A 14,614-nucleotide genomic window follows, 5' to 3' on the forward strand; every position below is an offset into this window, starting at 1 on the left:
CCCCCCCCCCCCCGATCTCTTCTGCCCCCCTGCCCCTCCCCTTTGTTCTGTGTTTCAAAAACAATGGATTTCTATTCTGTGAAGTGCTGTATGTGAGAGAATATGATAACTGAGCATCTCTTCTGTTGAAAGAACTCAGAAAGATGGCAGTGGGTCAGAATGTTTCTTGACACTGTTTGAAATCTCTGGCTTTATCTTGTGAATCATGTAGGTGTTCATAACCTAAGTGTGAAATATTATGCAGCACCCCGCATCAACCTTTAAAGGATCTTGCGGCATCATGGTTGCATACTACTGGTATAATAGCTTAACTTCTAAAAGACCCAAACCTTTGTCAGAATTATTTGAGAGATTATTACTGTTTTCTTTCATTCTCTCTCCTGAGTTTCTCTTCCTGCCATGTATATTATTACTTTTTGTTTTATTTGTATAGTTTGCAGTTTTTCATGGCTTTTTTCCACTTCCTCTGACTTTTTTTCTTTACTCGCAGTGACACTGCAGAAGCAGTTTATACGTGGAAACAGGCCACAAAATAATATTTGGCTTTTCTTCAGCTCAGGTTTGTGCGAGTGCTCCTGTGTAGATGCTTCCTCCCACCCCATAATATTTTGCCCAGGAAAGTGGGTGGTAAACTAAACTTCTAATACTGTAACAAGAGGATAATGTGAGGATCTGTGGTTCAAGGAAATAACTGCTTTTAGTGTTTAGCTGAAAGTTGAATAGGACAAGTTCTGATGTCCAGAGCTGTAAGAAACAAGGTGTTCCTGGGCATGTGATCATCTGAGTTTCTAACTCTTGTTTTGTAAAGCCTTTTGGTATAACTAGTTTAAGAAAGGCTCTAATTAAAACCAAAATTCTATCCTGTGCTGGAAACGAATGAATAAACTGTAATGATTTTGATTACTGCAGGTGTATGAAAATGGAGAAAAGATGTACTTTCAAGAGTATAGTTAGGAAATGTTGGCATCTAATTTATCTTGAATACAAATAAGTCTGAGCCTGTGTCTTCTGTAGTTTAACATTTAATTGGGTCTTTGCTTTAAAAATAGTTTAAGAATGGTTTTTATTAGAAGCTCCTTGAGTATTTTCAGCCTGCATCGGGTCTTATCTCTGTCTCACCTAGCACTGATCTTTTCTGCCTTTCTCTACATTTTTGCCAATGAATGCTTTCTTCTGCTGCTAGTAATGTCTGGAACATCTTTCTAGCTCTCCACCCCATTAACAGTTATCAAATATTTTTCTTTTTCATGCTGCTTTATCTTTTATTTCCTAGCTTAAATGTGTACAGTGTAACTTGAGTCAAGCAGCTGCAAAATTTGCTTACTTCCTTTAAACTACAGACTAAGTGAAATTACGTATTACCCTGGATGCAGATAATTGTATAAGACAGGGATAAGAAATGTGGCCTTTTGTTCTGGCTTTGTGTTTTATATAACAAATACAGAAGGTCCTAAATTTTATTTATTTATTTATTTTTATACACACACACTCTCTTTATTTTATATGTATTATATTTATATTATAGTAAATATATCAATATCTTACTATTTTATATATATAATAGAAATATATCACTACTTTACTATGACATGCATGGTATCCTCTGGTGGGCAAGATTCCAACTGCTTTGCACTTAGAATTATTTCTGCCAGTATTTTTACTTTACTCACCGCTTAAATGTGGATTTAATTTAGTTTGCTAATGTGAGGGTTGTACACCTGTAAGAACCCTTTGTACTTGTTTTCTCTGCTTACGGTGTCAGCCTCGCATAGCTGAAATTTTCCAAGTCCCTGATAAGTGGATGGAAGTACCACTACAACTGGTCTCTAGGAGAAGATTCCTGCTTTTTATTTCCCTCTCTTTGTCCCCCTAAAGATGTTCCTCCTGTGACAGAAGGGTGTATGATTGGGTGGTGCATGGAGGGGGAACAATACCATTTGCTCTTCTTCCACTCCACTTGCAAGGCTAGTGTATAGCAACACAAAAGAACAGATTTCGCAGGAATTTGATAGGCTTTTTCTTTCAGGATCCAGGAGTGGTTCTCTGCCAACAGAAGAGCATTCCTAAATTCATTGGACTACATATACTGTGTAACCCAGTGGAACTGGGATGGTATTTTCTCCAAAAAAATTAAACAAAATCTTTTGAAGTACAGTGGTATAAGTGTTAGACCAGAGAAGCTGTCAGCAAAGAAAGCTGCCTTATGGGGTGGCTGGAAATGAACAATATGCTATCCAATTGAAAACTCAAGAGGACATAAAATTAGGTAGTAGTAGTAGTTGGAATTTACTGGAAGCATCAGGCTTATTTCTCATCTCTTGTGAAAAGTGCCACGGGATCTTTAACTGCCACAGGTAGTCATGACCTCAGTTTCAAGTCATACCCAAAAGACAGCAGTATCAGTGTCTCCTGCCAGTGTATTGTATTGGTTCAAAACTGATTGGAGGGGAGTAGTGCCATCTATTGACTACACATCTTTCTGCAGCAGTAGGGTTTTCTGTGGTGTCCCATTCAAGTATTGACCAGGCCAGACCTTGCTTAGCTTGAAGCTTGAGAGCACAGGCTAATGTTATGCCTGCAGTATAATAGAGTACAGATTCACTTCATATGTGGTATTATCCATATAGCTACAATTTGAGCAAGAGGTCTTATTTACTTCCTACAAAATTTTAAAACTTAGTGTTCTTGTTCACATCTATCTTCACTTCAATAATTTGATTTTGCTGCATAAAGGTTGAATGTTATGTTTTGGTCTTATTTACCAGATCTTACTATAGCTACTTGTTGCCCAGACTTCAGTTACTTTTAACTATCTTTCGTCCTATTCTGTGGTGGTGTAGATTTCATTTCCAAGTATGTATTATATCAAATTCATCTTTGATTCTAGGACCTCATGTTTTGTGGTCTTCTGGAATTTAGTTATAGTAACATAGGGTGCATAAAAAGCCATTAAACAAAGATCAAGGCTTATATGCTAGTAAACTTGAGATACTTCCAAACATCCCAAACTTCTGAAAGTCACTTATCTTCAGTATGAAAGTTGCTTTTTTGTAGAATAGTAGTATGTATAGGAAATAGTACTGTGTTTTTTTTTTCTGAAGTAATGTGTGTAGGTTCTGGGTAGATCTTGATTCTGTTTGTTATGTAATAAAAGCCTTGTAAGATTGAGATCTTAAATGTTTTTAGATCAACATGATGCATAAGTTTAGAACTGCATCTGTTTTTAAAGGGATTTATGACTAAAACTGCTTGTTTTTCTACAGAATTGTCTGGTGTTTCTCAGCTTGAAGAAGATCTACGGTCATTATTGATCCTCTTTCTTGGCGTTACCATTTTTGAAGTGAAGTTTACCTAGCTTTCTAGTGTGGGTTTCTTTTCAGCCATCTTTAAATTTTGATCCATAAAGTAGACAAGCTATAGTTCTACAATGTCCAAGTCATTCCAGCAGTCATCTCTAAGTAGGGATTCACAAGGTCATGGGCGTGACCTGTCTGCAGGAATAGGCCTTCTTGCTGCTGCTACCCAGTCTTTAAATATGCCAGCATCTCTTGGAAGGATGAACCAGGGCACTGCACGCCTTGCTAGCTTAATGAATCTTGGAATGAGTTCTTCATTGAATCAACAAGGATCTCATAGTGCACTGTCTTCTGGTAGTACCTCTTCCCATAATTTACAATCTATATTTAACATTGGAAGTAGAGGTCCACTCCCTTTGTCTTCTCAGCACCGTGGAGATGCAGAACAGGCCAGTAACATTTTGGCCAGCTTTGGTCTCTCTGCTAGAGACTTAGATGAACTGAGTCGCTATCCAGAGGACAAGATTACTCCTGAAAACTTGCCTCAGATCCTTCTACAACTTAAAAGGAGGAGAGCTGAAGAAGGTTATGGTAGAGATGGCAGATCATCTACACGGGAGCCACCGTACAGAGTACCTAGGGATGATTGGGAAGAAAAAAGGCATTTTAGAAGAGATAGTTTTGATGATCGTGGTTCTAGTCTCAACCCAGTGGTTGACTATGACCATGGAAGTCGGTCACAAGAATCTGGTTATTATGACAGAATGGATTATGAAGATGACAGATTAAGAGATGGAGAAAGGTGTAGGGATGACTCTTTTTATGGTGAGACCTCGCATAAGTATCATAAATTTGACAGTGAGTATGACAGAATGGGTCGTGGTCCTGGTCCTGAGAGATCTCTTTTTGAGAAAAAGAGAGGTGCTCCTCCAAATAGCAATATTGAAGACTTCCACGGATTCTTACCGAAGGGTTATCCCCATCTGTGCTCTATATGTGATATGCCAGTTCATTCTAATAAGGTGAGTTATGCACCAGATACTTCTATTTTCCTTTACGTTGTAGTATCTATTCTGTTTTTACCTATTTCTTTTAACTATTTCTGTAGTTTAATTACTTTTAAAATGATCTGAAAGTTTGTTTGAGAGTGAAAAAGGCACTTGGTTTATTTACAGGATAATTATTAATGAACATTTTAAACCAGGGCTTTACATTAATATATTCTGTTTGCCCAGATTGCTTAACTTCAGGCCAAACAATTATCATCTACTGGGATATCTTATTTATATTTTGCATCTACATGTTCTCTTAACCACAAACATCTGGCATTTAAGCAGTTTTTGGTGGGTTTTGTTTATTTGATTTTTTTATTGTTGTTTGCAGTGTGTATCTACTGTGCTATTCAGGAAGCTAGTTTCAGCTCTCCTCCACATCTGTCTTGATTGCTGATTTATATGTAGTTAAGATGCATTCTTACACAATTCTGCTTTTTTTTCTTGTTCATGGCCAAAGGGAAAGAGTTAATGTAGAGCCCTGGAACTTATTTGCAGGAGTATAATTGACATTTTAGATTAGCTCATTCTTGCCTTTTTAATTTCACTTTAACAATATCTCATACTATGGCTGAAATTTGTCGTCATTTTTCTCCTTTTTCACAACTTTCTTAGACACACTTCAGACTCACTTTTTATTGTCACATGTTGCATCTATCCCTTTAGACCCTCAGAAATATCAGTCTGCTGCTGCAGTATCCTGCTCTGTGTTCCTAGTAGTAGTCTTTACTTGCCTTGCAAGTAGAGTGCATCTTCTGGTATATTCAGTTACGTTCAGATTTCCCTCTTTAATTTGTTCATAATTAGTTCATTTCTCTGACAAGGTGGCAATTTATTCAAAACAACTTACTTGCTCAGGCATTATTATAGCGCCTTCTCACTTTCACCTTTTTCAATTTTATTCATTCTTGCTGATTTTCAATATACGAGGCAACTGAATTTTAAAATTGCTTATAATGCCCTTTTGGTCACACTTTGTGACTTGCATTTTTCATTTTGAAGGCCTTTTGAAGAACATAATTTAAGTTAAAAATGCATACTATTGCCTTTATGTGGGATCATAGTTACTGACAGTTTCTTTATCATAACATCTGAAGATAATATATGTATGCTTCTACTATTTTGAAAACACACTTTGAGAAAGCAGTGTTTACTGTAAAGTATTAAATCCAAATAACCCAATAATTAAGAAATGTTAGTTTATACTGTATTATTAATCTGACAATTATAAATATGTGTTAATTACAGTAGTAGCTTCATGTAAATTATGTAATCAGGTTTTTTCTTTTTCTCTTACATTTGAAGTTTTATTTTTGTAACTGTAAAGTAAAAACATCAAATTAAACACCAAAACCTTAGGTTTATGATTCATCTTATTTAGATCTTAAAGAATCTCAAGAGGTCAACATTTAAAGAGATCTCCTAATGATCCAATAATCAAGGTGGTTCTTAGTGCTTTATTTTAAAATCTTTTTCTGCCTAGTTTGTTTTGTTATTAAACTTGGTGTCAAGGATACAAACTCTGAAATATTTTTCTTTCCAAATGTGAAATTAATTGTGTGCCATAAAACATTTGAAAATCAGGTATTTTTTTTGGCCAAGACCTGAGTTCTGGTTTTGCTGTCTTATCCAGAAATGGTACATTATAAGAACAAAACATTTTCCTGCAAAGATGATCAGTACCATGATTTCTCCCTTTTTATTATATATTCCTGTTGTTCTGAATTGAACACAAAAAACTGACACTGGGTTGTGTTCAAGGGCTAAGCTTTTTGGCTTGAGGCATCCTTTATTGGACTCAAGGCACTCCTCCATAACGTGTGAATTGAGTGGCACCTAGTTTGAAAAACAAATTTATATATTACAGTGCATATCTCCTTGGAGAGGGACTGAACAGTGGAAGTGGGGGATTAGCCAAGCAGCATCAAGTTTGAGCCTGCCATTATCTACTTATCTCAACATATGGCTCACTTCATACCTCAGGGCACTGGATCTGGTAGCACTTCTAGGTTCTGTTGCACCCTAGTTGAGAATGACTTGTCTGACGTAAATTGATCTCAAATTCTGAGGGAAGTTGCTTCAGAAATGCCACCTGTGTATGGATGGATATCTCTAGTTTTATTAATAAGTTAACAGTATACTTTATTGCAGGGGAAACTAACAATAACATTGAGAGTAGAGGAAGTGAGTGCAAGTTTTGTTCAAGTCTCCCTTAAGCCCAAATGGAAAAATTTGAGCATGGAAGCTTTTTAATTTGTTCTTGTGACTTGGTGTATATGAATTTTGACTCCTTAATTATCCTAGTATTGAACTGAAATGAAATGTAATCCGGATTTTCTGATTAGGCCTTCTATCAGTTTTGACACCTGTATCAAAGAACGGGAAGTTGATAAATGTTGCCTTTTTTCCTACTTAAAAATAACTCCATGCAGCATGAGCAGCTAAGCTGAACAGCACAGTATTCAAGAGACTAATAAAATGGATGTCTGAAGTGAGACTCTTCAGTTTGACCTAGTTTTTTTCTAAAGGTCTCAGGGTCTTCAGAGTTAGAAAAGATCTCAGGGTCTTCAGCACTAGGCCAGCTTAGGATCCTAAGGCACTCATCCTGACTGGTGTCTGTGGCAGAGACAGTTAGTAGTTTATGTGTGGAGTTAGACAAAAGATAGCATAGATTGGCACCTTGTATTTAAGGCAGTGGTTCTCAACTGGGGTGATGCAGATCCCTTTCTAGGGTGTTGTGATGCAGGCACTGCTCTTGCAGTGGCCAGATGGGACTGCCCCACTTGCTTTGTGTGCAGCCAGCTTGGGAAATGGCTGCAGCTGCATTAAGGTGTGATAAAACTAAATCAGGCTGGAGTGCCTGGTCCTGGTTCAGGCCTGCACAGGCCTCCTAGAAACAGAGGCCTGTGGGGCAGATGTAACTGTCCCACATACCTCTCTTTCAGGGAGGATACAGGGGGCACAAAAATGGAAGAGATGTGGCAGGAGCATATATCCTGCCATGACCACTCTCCAGTCTGGCTGTGTTTGAGGTACACAGGGCAGTTGCACCTGACCGTGATGGCCTCATTGCTACGGACCCTGTTTTTTTTTCCCTGATATAAAATCACAAATTCTCTACTAACTCCCCCAAATCCATTATTAAAATTAAAGGCTCTCCACAGTGCCCCCCTGGCCCTGCTTGTGCCTCTCACTCCTCCCCACAGCCTTGCTGGTGCCCCTCCCCCCCACCCAAAGCCCCTGTTCCCTCAGCCCTGCTGGAGGGGGACCCCAGGTGCCAGAGCTATGGATGCAGGTCCACAGTCCCCTGCCCTCACTCCTCCCTGCTGGGGGGTGGGCCACTAGCTCCATGCCACCATATGCATTCCCAGGGGGCAAAAGGGACCTGTGCCCCCAGATCTGTGCATGGGGCAGGTGCAGGCTGTGGGCTTGGGTTCTTTGCCTGCTTTCCCCCCGGAGCCTCTGCAGCGCAGCGGGCAGGACCTGGCCAGCAGGGCACAGCGGGGTCATATGGCAATCTTCTTGCTGCCGTGAGCTCCACAGTGCCCTGGCAATGCACCCCCTGTGCCTGCTGCTGCTTTGAGGGGTGCAGCCTTGTGCTGCTGCCCTCACTGCAGCCCCATGCGCAGGAGGCACGTCGCCAGGGCAGTGCAGAGCTCTCAGCAGCGAGAAGATCCTTGCACGGCCCAGCTGTGCCCTGCCACGCTGGGGAAAGGCATAGAGTGCCCACCTGTTCAGCAGCATGTGGACCCAGTGGCATGCTGTTGGTCTGAGCAAGCTCCGCACTTCCTTGTGTGACTTCCACTTCTGGTCCATGTGCTGCTGGGTGGGCGGGCACTCCATGTCTTTCCCTACCACCTCCCCACTCCCTCAGCCAGCTTCCTGCAGGAGTGGCCAGCCAGCCAGCAGCACGTGGACCTGGAGCAGTGTGCTATCTGCCCTTCAGGGAACCGGACACAGAAAAGTATGGAGCTCACTTGGGATGAGAGCATGCCGCTCCCAGTTGCTGCCAACAAGCACTCCATATGGGGCTTCCCCCAAGACCACTCTGCTCCTCAGCCCCCAGCCACACACCTGCACCCTGCCCCTCACTTGCCCTGCTGCTCTTCCCCCAGCCCTGCTGGAGTCCCCCAGCCATTACCCACAACTCCCCAGCCCCCTGCAGGCCCCAGGTACCTTAGGCTGCAGGAATGAAGAGTGAGCCTGGGCCAAGCCTTGGGTAACTGAGAGCCTCAGGCCCTGCCCTCTCCCCTTCTCCCTCTGGACAGAGTTGGGGGTTTCCCAGTCTTTTTGCAAGAAGCTCTTGCAGGCTGGAACTCTGCCCCCTGTAGAGCTCTTTGCAAAATTGGGAAATCTGTGGGTATCTCTGCTGAAAGGGAAAATCCATTTTTTCTCTGATAAAGTTGGGAAATATGTGGTTTTCTCTGTTTTTCTGCAAGAAACACAGATGCCTGCTCATTACTCTGGTTGAGAACCACTGAGGCAGTAGAATAGTGGTTCTCAGCCAATGTGTGGCTATATTCCTGAACGTTATGGAGGGGTGTCCTGAATCTAAGAAGGTTGAGAAATGTTGCTCTAAAGCAGTTATTGACAACCCTCAGCATGTGTGCCAGAGCATGGCACATGAGGCCATTTTGCTCGGCATACCACAGCCAGCCTGGTCTTTGGGCAGGTGCTGTCAGGCATGGAGCCTCAGCTGCTTGTGGCAGGTGGCCAGAAGGCTACAAGCCCTGCTGCAGACAGCCCCGGCTCCATGGCTGGCAGCAGCTACTCAGAGCCTGGGCAGGCTGCAGCCCGGAGACTGCAAACAGCTACACCATATTGGGAACTCCAAGCTGGGCTCCATGGCAGCAGTAGCTGCATGTGCATCTCTGGGTAGGTGATGGGGAAGGGGCCTGGAGCAGTGCAACCCTGGCCTCTCCCCAGCTGGCTGCCTGGGGGCACACATGCTGCTGATGCTGTGGAGCAGGTGTCAGTGCTCTGTTTGCAGCCTGTGGGCCACCTACTACAGCTGCCTAAAGCCCAGGCTGGCTGTGGTGGGCAGCCAGGAGACTACAAACAGTTGTGCTGGGCTCCGGAGCCCTTGGCTGGGTTCCATGGTGCCTCTGGGTGGATGTGTGCCTCTGGGTGGGTGGCAGAGGAGGGGCAAGGTTTGTGCTGCCTCAGGCCCTTCCCCTGCCTTGTGTCTTGAGGCATGTGTACACCTGTTGTTACTACAGAGCCTGGACGTGGTTCTGGAGCCCAGTGTAGCTGCTTGCAGCCTCCTAGCTGCCTGACACAACCATCCCCCACTCTGAGCAATTGCAGCAGGTGATGGGCAGGCTGCAAACAGCTGCATCGGGCTCCAGAGCCCCAACACTAGCTACCTGACTGCGGTGACTGCACCTGTGCCTTGGGGCACAGGGCAGGGAAGGGGCTGGGGCAGTCTAACCCCAGCCCCTCCCTTGCTGTTCACCCAGAGGCACCAGCAGCAAGGATCTGGGCCCCTTGAGGCTCCCCCTGGCATACCAAGTTGAGATGTGGGTCAAGGTTGGGGTGTTTTTGGCACACTGGCCAAAAAGATTGCCAACCCCTGCTCTAAAGTGCTATCCTTCCTTACTTTCTGCCTCCATGTAAATAGATAATTTAGTACCTCCAGAAATTCAGAATTGGGGAAATTTGATCCTGAAGCAATAAAGAAATATTTTACAGAGTCTTGTTTAATTGATTTTTTTCCCATTGAAAACAGTAAAAGTATTTTAAGGCAAACAAAAAGCAAAGTAGGCAAGAGGTTGTCTTAAGCTGAAAAACCTTCATTTGAAGAATTTGATTTATAAGGGAGGAGTTTCAAAATAAAATGAAGGGAATTTGAAATTCATTGAAAGAGTTGGATGCCAGACTTATTCCTAAATTCTGAATCAGTTTGTCACCTTTTAACTTATTTATGAAGAATTTGAAATACATGTTTACTTCTAGCAGCACGAGCATCAGAAGCATTGCAGATTACAAGTATTGTAAACTTCAGATTTTTCCTTTTTAGTGGAATGCTTGTTTGAATTAAATTTGGTGACATCTGTTAACACCATTTCTTAAGACCTCAGAATTGTCTTCTGTTAAATTTGGGCTTTTTCTATGTAAGTATAAACTGTTTTGTATTTAGTGAAATTAACTTTTCTTGTTCCACCTGTTTGTACATCAAAAGCATTGATATATTTATTAGTTTATAATTGCAGAGCCATCAGGGGAGCTCACATCTTGTGAATGCTGACAGAGTGGTGTCTTCCTCTTCTTTTTTAATCAACCTCTGACAAAGTGACTGAGGGTTTCATCCTGCACTCAGATATGTGCTCTATATCTTGGAAAAATCATCTGTCTCAACTTGATAATAATAGATATTATAAAAGTACTGCTTTGCTGTAAAGCCAGTGAAGTCACTCTGTGAATGTTTAGAGGCAGCAGTTGGGAGTCTGCCTCATTGCTTTATGTAGGAGAATACTTATAGCATTTTGGTTTGGTTTTGGAAGTTTTTCCTTAAAAAAACCAAAAACAGTACTTGAAAAAATCACTTGCCAGCTGACAGATCATCGGAGTGTACAGAATTAAAACTTCTTTTAAACCCCCCCCCCCCCCCAAAAAACAATAGGGAGCTTCCCTCAGCAATCACAATGCTCTGTAGATGAAAGAGGGAAAGGGGGGAAAGATCCAGAGTCAGAAAGGTCTTATTTATTAGGCACCTTTTAGCCAGAGACTGATTGAAATAGGCCTTTTGAAAAGGATCTGGGGAATTATAGCCTTGTAGAAATCCCGACAGCCTCCCTTTCTCACTAGCTAAGGTGTACTGGGCATCTAATCAAACTATTGCCTTTGCCTCTGCATGGGTGTCATCCTTCTGATCTTTTCCTCCATTTTAGTTGGAGCCTCTTCCACATTCTCCTAGATGCCTTTTCTGACTTTAAGGTGACGTTTTATTTTGCTCGTTAAATTCCATTACTCATAGTTCTATTTTGTACCACTTTCAGCAAGCCCCCCTCACCTTTTTTTTTTTTTGGTGTCTTCCTCCAGATATTTATATACTTTTTCTTCCTTGGCATAACTATTATCTGGCATAGATATTTGCTTTCATTCATTTTTAAGTCTTTCTTCATATATCAGTTTCTCTATTCCTTTAATTTTTAGTGCTCTTCTTGGATGTTCTTATTATTCCTCAGCATTTTGGGTTCCCTAGAGCTGAATTCAGTATTTTCATTGTATACTGGACTTTGAAAAATGGAGATATAATACAGAGGAAGTAGGGGAAAAATCGTCAAGGCTGAGAGATATCTATATAGATATCTATATAGATATCTATAAATTCTAGCAATTTTCACCTCTTGAGATTTGAATACCTGAGGCCAGGATCAAGCCCTCAGATTCCAGAGGATATTTTTCATCTGGCATTTTCTGCCCAGGGTATAAGTTAAGGTAGGTCGTATTTCAATGTCTCTTAAAAGTGCTACAGACAGATTTCATTAGCTGCACCAATTATTCACGTACTTCTCATAGAAGATAAGGAACACAGTCTAGGACACAATTAGTTTACTGTTTTCTGTAAAATATTTGATTGTATATTTTTGCTAATTTTAACTTTAATTTACTGCAGGAGTGGAGCCATCATATCAATGGAGCAACTCACAGTCGACGCTGTCAGCTTCTGCTTGAAATGTATGGGTTTGAAATACGTTAAACATTCTTTTGGCATGAGAACATGTATAGCTAGACATATGAGCTATGTATATACAGAGAGCAGGTTGTAGAAGTGTGCATTATAGAGATTAGTGCATTATCTTTTTATCTCAACAGTGTCCTTTAATAAACTCAAAAACAAAACGTTTTGGGGGGTGGGGTGGAAAGGAAAATGCAAATCACACTCTCAGTTCTTTATGATATATATGGTATGTTTCAGGCATGTTTTAGATGCAGCTTTCTTCTGTACTCTATAGTCAAGCTCATCTGAGGGAATGGAGAGGCAGACTTATTTTTGCTGCTTATCACAATGTCATGTATTGAATTTTGAAGTATGTTCTACTTGTGAGAGCTTTAATTTTTTTATTTTCTAATTAATCTGAAACAGTGCTTGTGGCCCTTGTTCAAAATTGTGATGGTCTTATGGCTGCCAGTCCTACTATACAAACACTGTATTCATATCTTATTTTTCATGTAAAAATATAAATCAACATATTGTAGATACAGAATAATGATTGCAAAGGATGGAATTTTATTTTTGAATTTTATTTTTTCTTTTAAGATATCCAGAATGGAATCCTGACAGTGATTCTGGACATGGAATGTGAGTAAGAGTGTGTGGTACAAACATAAGCTGGGGTCAGATTAGAAGTAAATAATGCAACACACTGATTTGAAATCAAACTTAGTATTTTTAAGCTGTGACGGGTTCAGTAGTATTTGAGGAGTACTTGGAATGAATGATTCATTATCTTAAATCATATTTATTTGGCTTTTTTTATTACACAGCATAAGAAACTTGTCTTTTTCTTAAATGGGTTTTTCTTTTTTTAACCATTTAAAAGGGAGGAAGGGGGAGTTGGTAGAATGCACTCTCTCCTGTGTGAAATGTATAGAAAAAATAGATGACTGTTTGGAGAAAGCAAATCAAATTAGTTTTTACAAAGTCTTGGTTTAATCTGCAGACCTCAGGTGTAATGCAAGAAGAAAATTTATAACAGAAAGAGGTACTGAGTTTTTAACTGTGTGGGTTATTATAATTTTAGTTTTTTACAGGTGTTCTAAGTATCATAGGCCTATATGTAAGTTTTATCATAGTAACCTTGTATAGTCAATGTCTTTTTATGTAACAGATTTTCCTAAAATGTTAAAAGAAATTTGTCCTGCAAGAAAACATCTTTATATTACAGTAAATTATGCTAAATCTGAAACTTATTTATAAAATTCCCCAGCTTTAGGGAACTATTTCTCCTGTAAAATGTTTTAGGTATAAATGGTTAATAATATTTGTAAACCAGTAAGGAATCTAAATCTCAATCTATGAGATGCGTACAGTTGACATTTCAGAATATTACTTCTGCAAATATAAATTTGTAAATGGCTAAGGGAAATGTAGAAATATCATGATCTGTGAGAAAAATGAATAGGGACTTTTTTGTTGTTTTATTCACTAGGATGTGCATGTTTTTAGATTATCCATATAAAGATCCTATTTAAAACTCTAGTAGACATGCATAGATTTCATTATACTAGAGTTGTTAGGTCCAACATACCCTGCTTTCCAGGTTGGTAGTTCTCAACCTTTTTAGACACAAGATACCCCTTGGAAAATGCCATTTTTTTTAAAGCTTTCATTTGGTTTCTTGACCATGGTAAAATAATAGAACAATTCTTACGATTCAAATTACTCAATCTTATTATGCAAATTACACAAAATGACTGACAACGGGTCAGTGTTTTTGACACTGGGTTTCTGTTTGAAATCTCAGAATTGATTTTGTGTTTATATATAGGTGTTCGCACTTTGTAGCATGCTTAAAAGGAGCTCACGGCACCCCAGGGTACTGTGGTACCCCAATTTGAGAATCAGTGTTGTAGGGAGTAGGCTGACCTTCCTAAAAATATTTTTTAATCGGGCTTCTAGGTTATTCTAGTCTAACATTATATAACTTTAATATAACTTAAATGCCCACTTAATGTTTAGTTAAACTAATAAGTATTAAATTGTACACAAATCAATTAAAGCTATAGCAGGATATTTCAGTTGTTACTGTAGTAGTTTTACATCTAACTGATACTGATATTATTGGTGTCATGAGTAAGTTTAATATAGCTCAAGCCGAAGGTTGTTCCCCCTAATCAGTTTGTTTTTTCTAAACAAAAGCACATGACCTTCAAGCACTGGATGTAGAAATGCATACTGGGAAATAGCACTGAATCTACCAAAAACCTTTCTTTCTAGTCTTGGAAGATCCCAGGAAACTAGATTTTAGTGTTATAGCGTGACGTATACAAAGCGGGGGGGTTGTTGTTTGTTTTTAAGTCCTCCCTCCTCTTATGTGACAGACTTATGCTTGAAGGACCTTCAGTAGGTGCTTCCCAGTAACTTTTTACCATATCTTCCTGAACCTTGGAAGTCCTTACCTACCCATGCTCATCTTTTATGACAGGCTGCAGGGCTTATTTGCCTAAATTTATCACTAAATGTGTGTGTGTGTGTGTGTGTGTGTGTGTGTGTGTGTGTAAATAAAATTAAAAGTGTTCAGTTAGAAGTTTTTAGAATTA

General features: G+C 40.1%; 1 protein-coding gene across 3 annotated transcripts in view; it reads left to right on the top strand.

The window, feature by feature from the left end:
- The window catches only part of MATR3 (matrin 3), a 61,155-nt gene that overhangs the window by 7,729 nt on the left and 38,812 nt on the right, over nt 1-14,614 (top strand). For 2 of the 3 annotated variants that reach the window (XM_019506558.1, XM_019506557.1), the window contains exons 2-4: nt 3,264-4,318; nt 11,967-12,028; nt 12,612-12,653. In XM_019506558.1, coding sequence (XP_019362103.1) covers nt 3,428-4,318; nt 11,967-12,028; nt 12,612-12,653 — 995 coding nt within the window. In that variant the 5' untranslated portion in view covers nt 3,264-3,427. The remainder of the gene's footprint in view (nt 1-3,263; nt 4,319-11,966; nt 12,029-12,611; nt 12,654-14,614) is intronic. The other variant, XM_019506559.1, reaches the window with a different exon arrangement.

Source organism: Gavialis gangeticus, unplaced genomic scaffold, assembly GCF_001723915.1.
Source record: "Gavialis gangeticus isolate Ggan-Ray unplaced genomic scaffold, GavGan_comp1, whole genome shotgun sequence".
Taxonomy (NCBI): Eukaryota; Metazoa; Chordata; order Crocodylia; family Gavialidae; genus Gavialis; species Gavialis gangeticus.